Source organism: Sceloporus occidentalis, unplaced genomic scaffold, assembly GCF_023333645.1.
Source record: "Sceloporus occidentalis isolate IW3139 unplaced genomic scaffold, rSceOcc1.0.p SCAF_10, whole genome shotgun sequence".
Taxonomy (NCBI): domain Eukaryota; kingdom Metazoa; phylum Chordata; class Lepidosauria; order Squamata; family Phrynosomatidae; genus Sceloporus; species Sceloporus occidentalis.
In genome coordinates, this window is record NW_028316990.1 from 6283589 (window position 1) to 6303485 (window position 19897).

The 19897-nt window shown below is 42.3% G+C and overlaps 1 protein-coding gene across 1 annotated transcript; it reads right to left on the reverse strand.

The window, feature by feature from the left end:
• Nucleotides 1-212: 212 nt before the first annotated feature.
• Nucleotides 213-19144, reverse strand: LOC149305770 (coactosin-like protein). The gene is made up of 4 exons (XM_089540440.1): nucleotides 18675-19144; nucleotides 17491-17573; nucleotides 9367-9524; nucleotides 213-2847 (listed from the first exon to the last, which is right to left on the reverse strand). The coding sequence occupies exons 1-4, from the start codon at nucleotides 18749-18751 to the stop codon at nucleotides 2737-2739; spliced, it is 429 nt and encodes a 142-aa protein (XP_089396566.1). The 5' UTR covers nucleotides 18752-19144; the 3' UTR covers nucleotides 213-2736.
• Between the last annotated feature and the right edge of the window lie 753 nt (nucleotides 19145-19897).

The window sequence follows — 19897 nt, forward strand, 5'->3', positions numbered from 1 at the left end:
AAAATAGTATTCATATCACAAACATTTACATTCCTAGCTGGGAGACATTTTCTTGGGGTGGCTTAAACCATCCGAAACTGAAATAAGACAGACACATAAGATCTGATGCTGTGAATTGCACTTGAAAGAGTATAGATTTTCCTACAGCTTCCACTCATTCTTATCCAAGTGCCAATAGAAAGGAGACTAACAACAGCAACAAACCACAAGGGTCTAACCAACGCTATTGTGTATTTGTCTGAGAACCTCAGCAGCAATCGTCTCATGTGCGACAATATCCAAAACACAAACGCAGAGATAGATATATTTTTTGAAAAAGCCAACAAATGTACAAAACAGTACAATCAAAAGATGGGATCTCTTGCTTCCTCGCTCCCTGGTTTACTGCTGTTGTAGCAACTTTTAAAAATAGAAAGAAAAGCACTTTTCAAAACAAGGGAGTGAGAAGAGGAGGGAGGCAGAAAATAAACCGTACGGCACAGAATCAAAACAATTCTGTTAAGGCATATCCTATCCCTTCATATTCCTTAAAAAAAAAAACTGAAAATGAAGATTACGGATGGCATCCTGCAGTCCGTGGTTCCCAACCTCTGCTCCTCTCCAGATGATTTGGACTTCAGCTTCCATTGTTCCTATTGGCCAAGTTGGCTGAGACTTCTAGGAGCTGAAGTCCAAAACAAATGAAGGACCAAAGCTTGGGAACTACTATGTAATGTTGCAAGCTAGACATATGACCTGGTAACTGCTTTGCATTCACATTTGCAAATGGAGGCACCATTGCAGCAACTGCAAAAGCCCGAGAAATCCACCTTCGAAGCCAGTCAGCTGTCTCAAGCGACAGAGTTTTGTATTGCTGGCAAGTGGGGCATTGAAAGGTGGCATTGCCAGCCCCATGTCTCCAGTAAGCAATGATAAGAAAAGCACAAAAAGGGACTGTTACAACTCTTTATTCCACTGGCAGCTGCTCATGTCATCTTGTAGTCCCCTGCTTGCCAGCACTACATAACTCTGGTGTTCAGGATGGCTGACTGGTTTGCAGTGGTCCCCAAACTCTGGTCTTCCAAGTGTTTGGGACTTCAGTGCCCAGCATCCCTGACCATTGACTAAGTTGCCTGAGACTGCTGGGAACTGAAGTCCAAAACATCCCAAGGATTAAGGTTTGGGAACTGCTGGGCTAAGGGATCAGATCAGGAGACGGAGCATACAATATCATAGCTATGCCTCTGGTGCACCATCTTGGCCTTTGTTTCTTCACCTCTTCAACATTATTACGTCTCAATATTTCAGTGTATGATCCCTTTAAAAAAACAACACTGGCACTGGCTTGAGTTGATCCTAATGCTACCGGGAAAATGTTGCCAAAACATTATGAAAAATCCATTGGCTTAACAATATAATCCTACACTCATTCCTATGGTTTTCAGTGGGTCTTGTGCATATCCTTGCAGCCTAGTGTCTTAATCTGCATCTACACTGCAGAAATAATCCAGGTCGACACCACTTTAACTGCCATGGGTCAATGCTATGGAATGGTGGGATTAGTAGCTTTGTGAGACATTTAGCCTTCTCTGTCAGAAAGCTCTGGTGCCACTACGGATCTACAGATCTTACTCAGAGAGCTCTAGTGCTTTGCCAAACTAGAAATCCAAGGACTCCGTAAGATGGAGCCATGGCAGTTAAAGTGATACCAAAGCACTCTAAGTGTGTACTGTGAAAGAGAAGGCAGTGGGAGATGGTTCTAATATGCCTAGGATTGTATTGTAAGGTCGCCAAGTTATGTACCTTTATTTGGGAATACCAGTGAACTCTTATATGCATTTTTATTTGGACGTAAGTATCACTGATTTTAAAAGGATTTACTTTTGAGTAGGCATGCAGAGGATTGTGGAGCAAGTCTCCCTGAAACGAGGCTTCATCTGCACTGCAGAAATAATGCAGTTTGACACCACTTTGACTCAAGGCTATGGAATACAGGGATTTGTAGTTTTTTGTAGAACCAGAGCTCTCCGACAGAGGAGGCAAAATATCTCACAAAACTACACACTGCAGAATTGCATAGCATGGAGCCATGGCAGTTAAAGTGGGGTCAATCTGCATTATTTTTGCAATGCAGACACATCCCCATTTGGATTTACTTTTGAATAAGTAGGAATGCGATTGAACCAATCTAACCAATTCTAATTCTAACCAATTCTGCATGCCTTGGCTTCTCATGGAAGAGTGCTGCAGGTTAGCCAAATGGAGGAAGGTCGAGAAGGCGCACATTCACTAAAATAACAATACCGACAGTACCAGTGTCATTCCTAAGCCAAAATGGCAGACTTTCCAAAGCAAGTACAATGTGCCAAATGTCAGTTCGGGACTTCGACAGGAGACGGCCACTTGCTCTACCATCTACGTCTCATAGCCAACATGCTGCGGATCGGAGACAAGCACCCGGGTAGGATTTGTTAAATGAGAAAGCAATTTTTAAAAGAAGGAGAAGGAGAAGAAAAGAAGTCATAACAAGAGATCAGAGACGAGAGAGAGAGATGCTTCGCTGGATGGAATGAGAAAGCTAGGTCCACTTTGGGAGCCGGGAAGAGACTCCGAAGAAGACGCACAAAAGGAAGCAGCAAGGTCATCCTCTTGGTCATCCTCCCCCAGTTTTTTGAAGATAAATTGTGCTTTTTCCTCCCTCCTTCCCTTTTTTCCCCGATCCAGGCAGGCGGCTTCAGGAGGCACCATGGGTTTTCTTTATTCCGCCTGTGCGTCATAGTTTGCACCCCCGGCTTTCTTCAGTTCCCCCTTGATGTAATCTTCGTCCAGTTCCTTGTGGTCGCTGATCACAAACTCTTTGGCAAAATTCTGCATCAGGAAGATAAGATTTTTCAATTAATAGACTAATTCGTTATTTCTATTTCATCTGTTTCTCGATGCAGGACTTAAGGCAGCTTGCAAAGAGGCAACACGGCAGAGCTAAAAACCTGATGATGCAAACATTTAAAGGCAAGCAAAGAAGATATTATTATTATTATTATTATTATTATTATTATTATTATTATCCCACCCTTCTCCCAGGACTGGGACTCAGGGCAGCTTATAGCATTAAAAAAGAGTGCAAACAGTGCAGTTTGGCACCACTTTTAAGTGCTGCAGCTCCATCCTACAAGAATCCAGGGATTTGTAGTTTTGGAAGGTCTTCACCGAAGAAAACTACAGATCCCAGGGTTAAAGCGGTGTCAGAATTACATTATGAAATTGCAAAATTGCAGTGTAGATGCACCCTATATCGCTGAAGTTTTATGCGAGTGTATTTTTGGGAAACTTGCATATTGCACTTTTCCAGCCCCTGACTCAGAGTGAGTCTACACTGCAGAAATAATGCAGTTTGGCACCACTTTAAGGTGCTGTGAAGCTCTATCCTATGGGATCCTGGGATCTGTAGTTTCCTGAGGCCTTTCACCTTCTCTGCCTATTATTATTATTATTATTATTATTATTATTATTATTATTATTTATATCCCACCCTTCTCCTAAGAATGGAACTCAGGGCAGCTTACAACATTAAAAAAACACCATACATTTAAAAATGTACAAAAACAATATGTTAAAATAAGATTCAATGACTACAATAATGAAAACAAACTCAGTGCTAAAATATCAAATACATTAAAACAATATAGTACCCCGGGTCATTCCTTTAAACCATTTTAAATATTGTAAATCTTTTAAAATCATTTAAGACCATCAGTCAGTCAATCATTTATTAATGCTTAGACCAAAGGCTATTTGCTTTCAAAGTGTTAAAATACAATACATTATGTAGGAACAGCATAATAAAAGTACAACATTAAATAACTTACACAAGAATCTTCCATGTAATTTAAAATTCAATTTGGTTAAAGTATGGATAATAAAATTATAATTAAATGAGAGCATCCCCAAAGCAATCAACAGCAACATTGGTAATATATCTTGCCCGAATTGTCATTGCTGCCAGGGCAAAGAGAGAAACCTTGCGAGTCAGGAAATGAATAAATCCTTTCTGAAACAGTATTAGAATCTAAACAAGGCAGAATAGGTGCCAGGAATTTGTCTCTAGGTTCAGAATATAATGGACAAGAAAACAAATAATGAGGCATAACAACATAAGAAAGAACAAAATATAGTGTCTACCCTTTTCCACAACCAATTTGGATCCAATGTGGTCTGAGTGTTAGACTAAAATACTGGGGCTGCATCCACACTGCAGAATTAATGCAGTTTGACACCGCTTTAACTGCCATGGCTCAATGTTACAAAATTCTGGGGTTTCTAGTTTGTTGTGGCATTAGAGCTCTCTGACAGAGAAGGTGAAATATCTCACAAAACTTTGAGTCGCAGAACTCCGTGGCGTTGAGCCATGGCGGTTAAAGCGGTGTCAAACTGCATTAATCCTGCAGTGCAGATGCAGCCTAGGAGACCAGGGTTCAAATCCCTACTTGGGCACAGAGACCCACTCTCAGCCTCAGAGGAAGGCAACGATGGGGGACCCTTTCTGAAATCTTGCTGAGAAAATCACATGACAAATTTGCCTTAAGGCCATATCCTAGTTTTTGTACAGCTTCTCCATTCTGAAAAGTTAAAACATCTCTCTTGAAACTTGAAACGTTACAGTAAAACACGCAGATATTGTAAACCTATCCCTTTTTGTTTGTGGCCCTATCCACCACTGGAATCTGCCCCCCTAAAAACCTCTCCAGAATTGAATTTCGATGTCTGGCTGAAAGAACATATCCGTTTTTGCTACAGATCTGGTTCAGTTTCCACTTTGAGCCCTGGATGGCTGTCAACCACAAACGTTTAGTATAACTTTAGTTTCACTGAGACATCGAAGAGGAAACGGATTCTCTTTTGTGCAGAAGCAACTTTCTAGTTCCTCTTGAATTCTGGGCATAAGACATACACACTTCAGAGACGAGAGAGTCTCTCGTTTTGTTTCTTTCCGCCCCCATCGTGCCGTGCTCCCTATACTGACCTCGGCCGTGCCCTGAGAATGAATTGCTGCCTTTGTCCTCCTTCCAGAACGCATGGGTACCACAAACAAGCCTGACCATTGGGTTGGGGCCAGGAAGCGGAGGATGCTGCAATAACCTGAATTGCTCCACATAACAGTCACAGGCCAGGTTTGCGTAATACATCAAGCAAGCTGATAACAAATGCTGCATCTGCAAATGTTTGCAGTTGATTGAATGCCATGGAGAAACAGATTCCATACCCTCCAACTGTCACAGTTTGTAAGGGCAGTCTCAATTACTATATATACTCATGTATAAGTCTAGAAATTTAAGTCAAAAAATGGACCCCAAAACCCTGAGTCGACTTATCCAGAGGTCAATGTCAGTATTGTGCTTTAACTCTGATTTTAAAAGGAACTATCCCTTGGTGAAATGCAAAATATTCTGTTCTGGAAGAACTGATTGCGTGCTATTCTTTCCATCCATTCAGACTTTAGTGTGAGCACAAATAGTTATGGCTGAAGGAAGTTTGCAAGTTCTTTGGCATTGTTTTCCTTTCCATCATCCTTTATATCCTTAGTTACATGCCCCTAAGTTTTACCCTCGACTCATCCACAGGTCATATCAAAATCCATACTTTTGGCCCCCGAACCTGCCTTCAACTTATACATGGGGTTATCTTTTAGTTGAGTATATATAGTAATCCTCTGGCATCCCACTTTTACAGCTTGTCCCAGCTTCTTTCTATCCTTCTCCTCCCTCTTTATCCTTTGCTTGTTTTGGTTGGTGCAAGCTAAAATGCAAAGTGCAAAAGTAGTTTGCACTGAATTAACTCAGGAGGGGAAGAGGAAAACATTTGCAGAAGAATGGCTAGGCTTTTTCAGTAACTGAGCTTCTCTCCATCCATCCATACACATTTACAGGCATGTCACAGATATCAAATCATCTGCTCAAAACTGCATCTGCACTGCAGAAATAATGCAGTTTGACACTAATGTTCCATATGCATCTTATACACATAGCCTGAAGGTAAATTTTATACAATAGTTTTACTAATTTTGTGCATGAAACAAAGTTGAAACAATGCTTGCGAACGGATGACCAGGAGCATCACTGCCACCCAGTTCAAAGCATCATGTCGGCGCTCAAAAAGCTTTGAATTTTGGAGCATTTCGGATTTTTGCATAAGAGATACTCAACCTGTATAATACATATATTTATGCTAACTTGGCTTGCATCTCACATTCAACTGTGTGCATTAATTGTTCCATGGTGTCCTTGTATTCTATTTGAGTTACTCAGTAAAGAGGCCTTAAGCCTAAAGGTAAACACGGATGGAGCCAAGGCGATTGTACCAGTCCAGCTGCTGATAAGAAGGTTTCTTTTCTCTCTTTCTTCCTGAGAGCAAGGATCTTCCTCCTGTCTCACTCTCAGAGATTAAGCAAGAGGACCAAGTCTCCCATGCAAGAGGTCAGCATTAAATACAGAGCCAGGAACAACTTTGTGAGCATGGAAGACATTGTTTGGTAGAGGGCCCTTCTCACAATGCTGATTTCCATGCTCCTGGCTCAGTATTTAATGCTGATCTCTTGCATATGCCCACATTAGTACTTTGAGGTCCACAAGATGATACTGAAAACTGTGTGTGTGTGTGTTATCTCTCCCTCCCTCCCACATAAACATACATGTGTGTACCTGCAAGTAACCTGTCAACATATGGCAACCCCCATAGATTTTCATAGAGTTTTCTTAGGCAAGGAATAGAGGGCATTTTGAAAGTTTCTTCCTCTGATGTATCACCTACAGCACCTGGTATTCATGGGCCATCTCCTCTCCAAGGGCTAACCAGGGCTGACATTGCTTAGCTTCCAAGATCAGACAAAGGGCTCTTAGGTAGGACTTTGCTTTCAGTGGAAACTAACTACTAAGCTGCTGTTAATAGCTACACATAATAGTTAGTCACTCTGGCTTGCAAGGATGAAATTCAGGATATGTAGATTTCCATCCCTTCTCATCCTTCCACCTATTTTTAAACGAGTGATCTGTTTTAATATTGTAATACCTTAATATCATTTTATCATTGTCCGTTTTGGTAGTTTTTAGTTGTAGTGTGTTTTTAGACTGTAAGCCGCTTTGGGTCTCCATTCTGGGAGAAAAGCAGGATACAAATAAATATAATTGTCATCATCATCATCATCATCATCATCATCATCATCATCATCATCATCCTTAGTTTAGATGTAAGCAACAATTCCCTCCAATGTGAAGTCAAAGGTTTTCATGGCTGGCATCCATAGTTTTTTGTGGGCTTTTGGGGCTATGTGGCCATGTTCTAGAAGAGTTTATTCCTGATGTTTTGCCAGCATCTGTGGCTGGTATCTTTGGAGAATGCTGGCATGGAAGAGAGTTGAGTGTGTGTGTGTGTGTGTGTGTGTGTGTGTGTATATATATGTATACACACACACACACACACACACTGTGTGACCCTGGGTAGGGAGGAGTGATTTCCATGTTAATATATGCATTTTTCTGTTGTTGAACAGCAAGGCCCCAGGGTGGGAGGAACAGATGCTGGCGAAGCATGAGAAATAAACTCTTCTAGAACATGGCCACATAACCCAAAAAACCCACAAAAACTATAGTTCCATCTAAGGTAAAAATGAAACAGATGCTTCTGGTCTCCTGCTCACAGCTTGAAGAGAAACTTGCAAAATAAAAACTGCCCAGTTGCCTTGCATTTATTAACTACTGCCAACCAACCGCATGGATGGATGAACTCCATCAGGGAAGGATTAAACATTTCTGCCCAATGCTGAACAAGAGGCTGCTCCTCGGTCTAGTTAGCTATTAACAGCAGCTCACTAGTAAATTAGTTTGTACTGAAAGCAAAGCCCTACCTAGGAGCCCTTTGTCTGTCCAGTCATATAATATGAGCATTTAGGACTTTCCAGCCTGGACCACACAAGGCTGTTGATGAAAGAAGCTATTTACAACTCAGCCACTTTCTAGTCCTTCCTGAATCTTCGTTTGCGAAGAAAAGCCAGAGAGACTTTCTAGTTTGCTTTAGAGCCTCAGCTTGGGAAAGCTATTCTTCTGGATGACAACTCCCAGCATCTCCAAGGACTGCTGACCAGGGGATTCAAGGAGTTGTAGTCCAAGAAGGCAACTTCTCCAAGCATTGCCCAAAACAAAAGAAAAACTGCACACAGACCAATATTTTGTATGAACCGTCTTTTGAAACCTGAGGTTTAAAAAAAGGCATTCATACCATTTCTAAAAATGGCACCTGTGAAATATATCCAGGTTAGCTAATGATAGCAACAACAAAAAAAGACATAAAATAATGTGACCTGGTGCCCTCCAGATGTTTCAGTCTGCAGCTCCAACAAGCCTCAGTAACATCGTACCCTTCGATATTTCCAAGATGAAAATGGGGGTATGTATGATTTGGATCGCAAACTGATTTATTTGTAAGTGGGAATGAGGTCATGTATGCTGAAGTCCAAAACATCTGGAGGGGCTCAAGCTAGGAATGGGAAAGGCAGCTATGAAAGAACTGGGAAAGATACTGAAGAGCAAAGGCATGCAACTGAGCACTAAAGTCAGAATCACTCCTCCCTACCCAACGTCACACAGGAGATATATATACCCCACTCTCTTCCATGCCAGCCACAGATGCTGGCAAAACATCAGGAATAAACTATTCTAGAACATGGCCACATAGCCCAAAAATCAACAAAAAACTAAAGTCAGAATCATAATTGTACAGATGTAAGAGCTGGAAAGTGAGACCTGGACAGTGAAGGGAGCAGACAGAAAGAAAACCAATTTGTTTGAAATGTGGTGGAGAAGAGGACTTAGGATCCCATGGACAGCCAAGGAGACAAACAAATGGGTTAATGAACAGATCAGGGCTCTCCTTGGAAGCCAAGATGATCAAGTTGAGACTATCATACTTTGGCCACATCATGAGAAGGCAGGGATCACTAGGAAAAACAATAATGCTAGGAAAGGTAGAAGAAAAAGAGGAAGACCACAAACCAGATGGATAGACTCAATCAGGGGGTTATTATGGGCAAGGACTTGTAGGATCTGGGCAAGACTGCAGCGGAGGATAGGGATTCTTGGAGATGTCTCATCCACAGGGTCGCCATGAGTCGGAACTGACTTGAGGGTCGCTAACCACAACAAACTGTAACTCATCCTAAACCTGTCCAATTAAAAGAACTGCATATTGCTTCCCTGTTTATACTCTGACCCTGTTCTTCTTCCTTTATCATCTCCCTGGACTGGAAGCATGTTGGGGCAGGGACATGTCCTCCTGAATTTTGTAAAGTCCCATGTATATTCATGGTGGAATGACAAGAACAGCAATAACAACACTTGCCTGTACTACTTCTTTCACCAGAGTCTTGTCGGTCCCTGTTTTGGCTCTCTGGAGGCCGCTGACGTTCTCGCCGATCCATGTGATGAGGGCAAATTTGACCCGTTTGCTCATGGCATCTCCGGTGGTGAATCGGACAAAGCCAAACAACCGGATGTCATCTTGGTGAAAACAGAAGGGAAGACAATGGTTAAAAAGCAAAGGAAAAGGCTTAGCCTTGCTGGAGAATTTCACAAAGCAACTTGCAAAATAGAATATAGCCGCACAACCATTTGGGCTCAGGATGCGTTTAGGATTACTTGGTCCGCACTGCAACAGGTTAACTAAGGTCCCTGTAAAAGGCCCTGTCTGGAGACTGTCAAAGACAGAAGATGGTGCATAGGGGAGGGATTTTTTCTGACAAAGTTGTGAAACCCTTTGCTTTAGGAATGTAACCAGGGTTCTTTCTTTGCTTGGTTTCAGGTAGCACAAAAAGCTTTGCAAAGTAAGTGTTCCAGCACTATGTAAAAGCAGAAGCAAAAGGGGCTCAGCAGAGGTTCCCAGAGAGGGAATTCCACAATTGTGGAATAGCAAAGAAATCCGGATAGTGACCAATGAGAAAGGCTACCCCAAACCTTAAAATCCTAGATGCCCCCATTTCACCCCAAAGTGCTGAATGCCCTCCAAGAGTTACAGAATCCCTCCAGAGTTTGTCATATGGAGGGCAAACTGGTAAATCCCATGCAGAAACGGGACTTTAAAATCCAGGTGTTGTTTGTCAGATGCATTGGCGTGAAAGAGAAATAACGTAAAAATAATCCGAACAGAAAGCTCCTTTGTACTTTCGGAATTTAACAAAAGTGAAAAGGAGCTGGTTTTGACGACTTTGCATTCGGGTTCTTTTTGCGTTATTTCTCTTTTACACAGACGTCATCTGAAAAACATCCCTCAAATACATTTTTTCCCAACTTTCAAATGCAGGTTGTTTTCAGTTTAAATTTAGATTCTGCACAGGATTTGTCCCATGTGATAAACTCCATAGAATTGCATTTTAAAGGTACTATCAAGGGTGCGAAACCTATTTTAGGGGGCAGGATCTAGCACTTTGGGTAACTCCATTTAAAGATCCGATGGTTAAGCATTGTTAATAAAAACTCTACACCAAACTTTACAAAGGGGTTGGGAGACAATCTTCCTCTTCCAGGACCTTCTATGGGTTGCATTAAGCTGAGAAATAAGTGAGCCTGCTCCACAAAGCCCCAGAAATGGCTGGATCTCCACTTCCAGTATTTATTTGGTAGAATTAAGGGAAAGGAAGCCACCAAAGAGATTCTCTCTCTCTCTCATCCCTGATCCTAGGCAAAACTGACTAGGAAATTTGGGAGTTGTAGTCCTGTCCATCTGGAGGTCACCAGGTTAGGAAATTCTGGCTTATATGCAATGCATGGTTTATTTCGCACTACGTGATTATACCACATTGATACCACATTAATTTCTACGGCTGCATGCTACACTGTCTTGGAATTGGTCATCTGGCAAGGGACTACAGTTCTACAGCAGAGAATTCTAGATATCTCATGACGTTACAAATCCCAGGATGCCATAGGATGGCAATCTGAGCAATAATGAAAGTGCTACAATGGTGTCATGTGAAAGAGACCCTATACATCCGATATAGGCAGCCGCTTGCAGAAACCCAATCGTCAAGAAGTGTTCTCACATACATTTTTAATTCTGGGAAAGCTGGCAGTCATTTCTGCTCAAGGCAAAAGAGTTATCGTATAGAAACAACTTCTCCTTTTTACAGGGGAAATGAAACCGCAATTTGTCTCGCATAAACTCCACATGCCCTTTTCAAGTCAAGTCTTTAAGACACAGATGGGAAGCTTGCAGCCCTTCAGATGTTGTTGCCTAGGGATGATGGGAGTTGTACTCCCACCACACCTAAAGGACCTAAACCTTCTATAAGAGAATGCGCACCCTTGCTCTGGAATATATACCCGATACATTTAGATCAACAGTTGCATCCAAACTCCCTTTGCCACTAAAGCTCATCCTTTTGCTAGGAATGTGACATTACAGAGTTTAGCCAAGTTACTTTTTTGACTCTTTGAGCTGGTCAAGCTGGAAGAGGGATTCTGGGGACTGTTATCCAAAAAGTTACTTTGCCAAAGCTCTGAGAACGGGTCAGGCTTACAGTGCAATCCAACACAAAAGCAAATCCCAATACTATTCAAAACACACTGCAGAAATAATCCAGTTTCAGACTGCTTTAATTGCCTTGGCTCAATGCTAGGAAGTTCTGGGAACTGTTGTTTTGTAGGACATTTAGCCTTCTCTGTCAGAGAGCTCTGGTGCCACAATAAACTACAATTCCCAGGATTCCCTAGCACTGAACCAGGGCAGTTAAAGCAGTCTCAAACTGGATTATTTCTGCAGGGTGTCTTGGACCTATGTCCAATGTGACTCATTTACTTCCTGGTCCTGGGGATAAGAATCATTGGGGGTTGCTGGATGTAGTTTGACTGCAACTCCCAGCATTCCTCACCATTGGCATCTGCAACAGCATCTGCAGGGCTACACAATTCCCATATCTGGACAAGGCATTGTGTGACAGATCGCAAGCGACAAGGCACTGTTTTCGTAGTGATACGAAAACAGAGACCTTCTCCTATCACAATGTGGCTTTATACACAAGCCAACACCTGAAAGGCACACGGTTTTTATCAGCTCTGTCAAAGTCCATTTCTCACTTATCAGGGGACCTTTTTTTTTTTGACACGTTGTTTCCTAGGTGCGAAGATCCGCCCAAGAGCAGCCAGTATACTTAGATCAGAGATGCGCAAAAAGCACATCTCCGGATGTCGATGGGACTCCAACTCCCATCAGCCTTCCCAAGGGAAGGCAGTTGGCATCTATTTACTAGGCCTGCCTTTCATTTGACTGCAAAGGGTTCTGCAAAAACAGACGACCAATTGATGCCAACCCAGCTCTTAGTTTATCGACAAAATTGACAAAATAACTAACAAACTCAAACGTATATTTCAAAACCCAATTTTTTTAATGGAGATATGATATTGTACTGACTTATTGGAGAGATTTTGTTTGTTAATCAGGAACACTGGGACTGAAGAATTTAAGGAAACGGTACAAAAACGTGCCGTCTCCGCATGATCTTTTCTACAATTCTCCATATGATCTCCTCTACACATCTGAGATCAACAATATTAGTGAAGGACTTTCTTCAGAGATGCCAGCCACAGATGCGGGTGAAATGCCAGGAATAAACTCTTCTTGAACATGCCCACAGAGCCCAAAAACCCACAAAACCAATATACTAAGAGATCGGTTGGCATCAATTGTTGTTCCGTTTTTGCGATACTGTAATTGGGGTGGGTGCTGACTTTGTTTGTTGTAAAAGGGTCTGGGCATTATCCACCCAAAATATGTGAGAGCTTGGAAAGGATACTTTCCAAGTAATGCAATGGCTCTTAGCCCACAACATATATTAACACATTGGTTTGCATTACAGTTGTGCATATCGCACACACAAAAGCCTTCAAGAAAAGACTCCGCATTCAGCAGAATGAACTTCCCTGCAAGAATCATGTATTGCTTTCACACTTCAGAAATAATTTACAACCTTGGAGCCCTGTGGGGTATAGGCTACTCCAACCCTGGTCTCTTCCAGACTATAAGATTACAACCCCTTGATACTACGTGCTTCAACTGCCAAGGAGATGTCCTATGGAATTCCAGGGTTTGTAGTTTAGGGAGGCAGTAAAGCTCTGGAGAAGTCTCACTACCCCAAGAAACTACAAATCCCAAGAGTCCTTAACAGTTGTAATGGTTAAAGTACATACTTATGTTGACGCATGGATAAGTCGACTCAGGTTTTGGGGGTCACCTTTTTGACTAAATTTTCTAGACGTATACATGAGTATATACAGTATATCGCACTGGAAAGAACCTGTCTTGGAAAAGGAACTCAAAGGCGAGATTTTCTTTTCTAAGAGCGAATCGACACCCAAGTACCAGATGGCCACCAAGAAGTGGAGGAAGCAAGTAAGATGGCATCTGTTTGACAGACTAGGGAGGGTTTGTCTTTTGCAAAGGGGAGGGATGGGAGGTAGGAAATGATTTGCAGACAGACAGGAACAGCCTGTCAATGAGAAACCGGACCACAGTCATGAGCGGAAGGAAGGTTTCTTTGCTTACAGAGACTTTACCCGGGAAAGCAAGCATGAAAGAGAAAAGGCTCAAAGTAACAGAGGACTGGAGGAAGACAGAAAAAGAAAGAAAGAAAGAAAGAAAACAGTGCTAACGCTTAAAACACTCTCTTCCTTTCAGAATCATTGGGCTGTAAAACAAGACATGGAGCCCTTTTCACACAGAAAAGCTTATAGCACAGTGGGCCCTTGGTATCCGCTCGGGTTTGGTTCTAGGATCCTCCATTGATAACAAAATCTGTGGATGCTCAAGTCCCATTATATAAAATGGTGTCCCTTCTATAAAATGGAAAATCAAGGTTTGCTATTTGGAATTTATACTTTTTGGGGGAATTTTTTCAAGCCCTGGATGCTTGAACCCGTGGATAACAAAGCTTATCCTATACACATAGGACCAGAAAAGAAATTGGATCCATACCGACAATCCTATGGCAGATCCAGGGTCCATTTTGCACCCCGGATTGCCCCTCCGTTGGATTGTTCCAACAATTCAGAATGGAGTAACTCAGAGCGAAGGGCTTCTTCTTTTCTAAGAAGCCAAAGGAAATAAGATTCTCGGGTGTCCTTGTCTGCTCTGGCTGAACATACTTCTTCTTGAATGGAATGCGTTCCAATACTTGAAGCATGAGTGAACAATAGAGAAGCATGCCATGTTCTGTCCTCTGCTTGCTTTTGGTTCATGGGAAAGGTGCGTAGCTATAGTAGTTTGCCAATACAGATACTCTGCATAGGAAATGTAAAGGGGAACTTGAGTTCTTGACTGGGGGAAGGGCAACCTGACTGCGCTGCTGGAATAAATCTGTTTCATATGGAGCCATTCATGGAAAAGATTCATATGAAAGTCATTCATCAGCGCTGTCTGTTTTGGAGACAAAGCCTCCCGCATCTCTCCGCTTTCCCGCTGAGCTGTTTGGCTTTTGCTTTGTGCTTTCCGAATCTTAAAAAAAGGCAAGCAGGAATTGTTCTCCCAGGCAAAAAAAAAAAGATTAAACAAACAAATAAAAATGCAATGACTTGCCTCTCTCAGAAGGTAAAAAGCAGAGCCAAACCCAACTGGGGCTCTGCAAATAAACAGAGGAAGTGAATAAGGAAAGCAACAATCAGAAGGTAGGGCACTTTGCTCCAAAGGTAGACAAGATTTTATATACACATATAATAAAGACATTTCTCTGAACAATAGGACATTCCTCGTGGCCTTGGGAAGAAAGATCCTGGGAGAGGGATGGTCTCTGTTGTCACAATCTACTTGCAAACCTACAGGCTGAGCAGGTATTATAAGGCTGCAAAAGCAAGCAAACAGAGAGGCCAGGCTAGCCTCCAGATTACAGCATCACTGCTCTCTCCAAACCAGCTTTTTCTCAGCCAAACCCAAGCAGCTGTGATTCAGCTTTCCTCATGGATATGCATACACACTCACACTGCTATACACACACATACACACAATTACAGTATTCTCCCTCTTCCTTAAAACAAAGATTGGTTTCAGCCTCAGATTTTGCAAGCGGGTGGGACAGGCACCAAAAAGAGCATACTGTGTATATATTCATGTAAAAGTCTAGAAATTTAGGTCGCAAAATTGTCCCAAAAAAACTGGGTTGACTTATCCAGGGGGCAATGCAAGTACTGTATCTTAACTCTTATTTAAAAGAAGGTACCATCTCCTGGTGAAAAGCAAGAGTATAATATGTGAAGCATCGACCCCCTCTACTCTCTCGTCCATCCAGTCTTAAGAGGAAGCACAAAGACTTATGTCTGCTCGACTTTTGTACGTTCTTTGCCATCGTTTTGCTTTGCTTCATCTTTTAGAACCTTTGCTAAATGACCCTAAGTTTTACCCTCAACTTATCCATGGGTCATTCATAATTTTGGCCCCCAAACTTGCCCTCAACTTATACATGAGGTCGACTTATAGTCGAGTATATATGGTACCCTCCCATAGTTCACAAATGAAAAATGGAGGCGCATGCAGCCAAGCCACATTACAAGGTGGTCAAGAAGGTGGTCTAGGATTGCAGAGGTTATTAATGAGGAATAACAGAGGCTGCAACAGTTTGCTTTTGCCTGAGCCTGCTGGGAAAGCATAAGATTCAGCCTTTTTCTTCTCCTCTGCTCCATGCTGAATTAACTGAATGCAAACTCTTGGGAGAATATGGAAGAAGAATCTCCAAACTGACAGTGTTGCATCTTCATGTATGTGCATGCACACCGTGGCAAAAAGTTATTTATTCTTCCCGTTTCATAGATTAGGAAACTGTAGTGGAGACCAGCTTCGGAGATGTGTGTTAGTACCTGTCCAATATCTCACTGCAAGAGCTACATGTCTGTCAGTTTCCACCTTCATTGTGTATAAGAAATTGTAGACAACTAGCAACAATGAGGAACCTGGTAATTCAAATGAAGGAGTGAAACTGACAAACTCTTTGCATACGTTGTAGCATCCACTGCTGCATCCAGTTGCACTTCAAGACAAGAGTCTTTAGACAGAAAATGTGTACAATGTGATTTAAGGAGAAACCCTGAATGACTTGTGCAAGATTTTATAGATCCAGTATTCAAAGCACTTTGAAACAGTATCTGGATTGAATGACCCTTGGGGTACCCTACAACTTTATGAGTTTTTGACAAGCTTCTCGATTTTTACCTATGAAAACTGGATGTATAGAAGTCAGTTGGCTGGACGCTAGCACAAGGCCTTTCCCGCAATTTCCAGAGCTTGGCAAATGCAATTTGGGGGACTGGACCTCCCAGAGTCCTTCAGCCAACATGGTTTGTGGCCATCCCATGGCTTACAGTTTTGGTAGAACTTTTTAATAGGATGACCACATTGTCCCAAAATTGCCAAGCTTCCCGGTTCTGTGGGACTTCTCCTTGGACACTTTGAGTGACTCTAATAAAAGGTATTAACCAGATTTGGTTGATTGATTTTGCTTTTATTCCTGCACAACTTCTTCAATTACAGTTTAGCATTGGGAAAAAGAGAGTCAGTGTGGTGTTGTGGTTTGAGTGTAGGCCACTGAGAAACCAGGGTTCGAATCCTTGCTTAGCCATGGAAACCCACTGGGTGACCTTGGGCAAGTCATACTATCTCAGACTCAGGCTCAGTCCAGAAAAGAAGGAAGGAAGGAAGGAAGGCACACAATGGTAAACCACTTCTGAACAAATCTTGCCAAGAAAACCCTGTGATATGTTTGCTTTAGGGTCACCCTAAGTCAGAAATGACTTGAAGGCATACAACTGAACAAAAGAAAGGGACAGAAGGAAGGAAGGAAGGAAGGAAGGAAGGAAGGAAGGAAGGAAGGAAGGAAAACTATATTACTGCAAAAAGAGTCCAGAAAGAAAGGGAGGGAGGGAGAGAAGGAAGGAAGGAAGGAAGGAAGGAAGGAAGGAAGGAAGGAAGGAAAGTGTGCAATGGTAAACCACTTCTGAACCAATCTTGCCAAGAAAACCCTGTGATATGTTTGCTTTAGGGTCACCCTAAGTCACTTGAAGGCATACAACTGAACAGAAGAAAGGGAAGGAAGGAAGGAAGGAAGGAAGGAAGGAAGGAAGGAAGGAAGGCACACACCTACATCACTGCAAAGAGTCCAGAAAGAAAGAGAAGGAAGGAAGGAGAGAGAAAGGAAAGAGAGAGAGAGAAGGAAAAAAAAGAAGTTTCTTGCTTTCTTTGGGATGGGGGAGACTACCCCTTCCACAATTTAAGTGCAAGGGTCAGACAAAAGAAGGATTAGCTGGATGAGATCATTCCACCAGGCTTCTTGCACAGACCTGGGTGAGATCATGAAAAACCAGACATCCAAATGATCATGAAAGAGGAGACACCGGGGGAATATAAAACTCCTATTTTACAAGCAACGCTGACCTCTCCTTTCAGTCTGCAGCAGTGACATCATTTCTCAAAAGAAAGTCAACCAGGCCTTACCTGTACATTGCCTTGCAAACTCCTCGTAATCCACTCCATGGTGTCCAGGAACTATTGTGGGGCCGTCATACTTGAACGTCACCCTTTGGAGAGAGAAAAACAGGGGTGGAAGGACATTGGGAAATATTGCTTTTCTTTTGTTTCTTTTAAATCTAGGTTTTTTATGTCGATTGACAAGTCAATACAAAAGATGGACAAGTAAGACCAGGAATACTGTATCACAAGATAACAGTAAAACAACTAAGTTGTGATAAATACAGGGGAAAGGAAAGGGTTCTACCAGTGTTGCATTTCCATAGATTTGAATGGATTATTATAGGATTAACTGTGCCTGGATAGCCATAAACTCAACTGCCTTGAGTCCCCATTTTGGAAGAAAGGCAAGATACTGTTAATAAGATTAATACTACGAATACTAACGTTAACAAAGGACCCCAGGTTTTGCAAGAGCAAGATTCAAGTGACTCTGCGTGGGAGGCTTTTGTGTGTGTGCGCATGCATGCATGAAGCAATTTTTTGCACTTTAACTTTGTGTTGGCCATTTCTCTCTCTCTCTCTTACACATACATCCATACACATAATGAACATAGTAAAAGTCACGAGATTACATGCCTTACTGCCATGTGGAGCGATGGGATTGCCTAATGTGGACGGTTTTGAGTGTCACAAGAGGGCAGTGGATGATTGGTTATTTAATGTATTCTTACCCTATTTTCTTTACCAAGCGGGGAAGCATCAGCAGGCTTTCTCATCTCACATGCCCAAAATAGATCAATTGACTGGCTTTAGATAACTCTGCACCTTGACCTGGGATGGGAAGGTTGGGCAGAAGACATTTGTGCCCTACAAAAAAATCTCTTTGGCCAGCTTTGTGGGATGACCAATCTTCTTCCAGGCAACAAAAGGCCCAGTGACTACTGGATGGGCCATTGGCCATTCCTATATGTTCTTCCCAAGCAGTGCCACCCATTCTTTAAGGATCTGGCCAGTACCAAAGACCCCCTTCCAACCCGAGTCTGGTTTCTAGGGGTGTGGCGATGCTCAGCTCCAAAGCCTGGACACTTGTCCTCCATGCCACCTTTAATTTATTTATTTTTAAATTCCAAAATAATAATATTACTGACCAAATCCATACAAAACCAATAAAAATAAACGCCACCCCTATTTGCATTTGCAGATCTTACCAGTTCACATCCGAGCTGTCATCCCTCACCAGGTTGTACGCTTCTCGGCACGCTTCCTTATCGATTTTCGTGGCCATGGTTTCTTGCAGGAGGCGGTTTCTCTGGGGGGGGGAGTTTCGGGTCAAAGCAAAATGAAATGAAATGAAATGAAATAGCAAGGGTATATGATGGAAGAGGTGATGTTCCAGAGCACTGGACAGAAGAAGAGAGAGACACACAGAGAGAGTCAAGAAATCTGCAGTCTTCTGTTCTGATGGAAGCTCTAGCAAAGCCCAAAAAAAGCAAAAGCAAAAAGAGGATCCAAGGAGATGTGTTTTTTGTGCCGAGTGGGTGTTGCAAGATCGAAGCAGGAGCAGCTTGGGTCAAGATCCAAAGGAAAGGGGTGGGTGTGGAAGGAAAGAAAGAAAGAAAGAGAAGGGCTAATAATGATGTAGCCTCCTCCTCCTCCTCCTCTTGCTGCTGCTGCTGCTGCAGTTGGTCACACTCCCTGCCTTGCTGAAGTGATCAGTCACACACAGAGAGCAGATCCGGCTTAACTCCTTCGCTGCCTCTCCAAGGGAAGGAGAAAGGCTCAGTCCCTTTCAAGGAGGAAGAGGCAAAGCAGGCCTCTCTTTCTCTCTCCTGTCCCCCCACCCTTCCTTCTGTCATTTATTTATCACAGAAATACAAAAAAATTCCACCCCTCTCTTCTGGAAACCAGTGGTCTTTGCTTAGCCGCCCACTCCGGCTCTTTCTTCTCTGTTCTGCCCAGCATTGCTAGGATTTCTGTGGGATGAGGCAATGGCTTTTGCTTTGCTCTCCATTGAAAAGGGGGTGTCTCTGAAACACTGCCAGAGCCCATTGAGACAGACAGGCAAAAGTCGATAGATACATAGATAGAGAGATGCTATCGATAAATGGTTAAATCAGTCGATAGACAGATGGATAGATGATATCGATAAATGGTTGATAGGTTGACAGACAGATAAGATAGATGATATTGATAAATGGTTGATAGGTCAATAGATAGATAGATGACAGATATAGAATAATGATAAATAGATAGATTTGATGAATGATGATGATGATAGTTATAGACAGATGGTTGATTGACATCAATAGATGATAGATAGAGATACAGATAGACAGAGATATGTGATAGATAATAGATACAAGATAGATAGATAGATAGATAGATAGATTATAGATAGTTGATAGATATAGATAGATGACAAATCATAAAT

Bases quoted from the DNA above. Each gene is read 5' to 3' on its own strand.
- LOC149305770 (XM_089540440.1), bottom strand. From the start codon at position 18,751: ATGGCCACGAAAATCGATAAGGAAGCGTGCCGAGAAGCGTACAACCTG. The intron at 9,525-17,490 runs GTAAGGCCTGGT...GTTTTCACCAAG, and splicing joins GTTTGCAAGGCAATGTACAG to ATGACATCCGGTTGTTTGGC. The intron at 2,848-9,366 runs GCAAGTGTTGTT...TTCCTGATGCAG, and splicing joins TGGTGAAAGAAGTAGTACAG to AATTTTGCCAAAGAGTTTGT.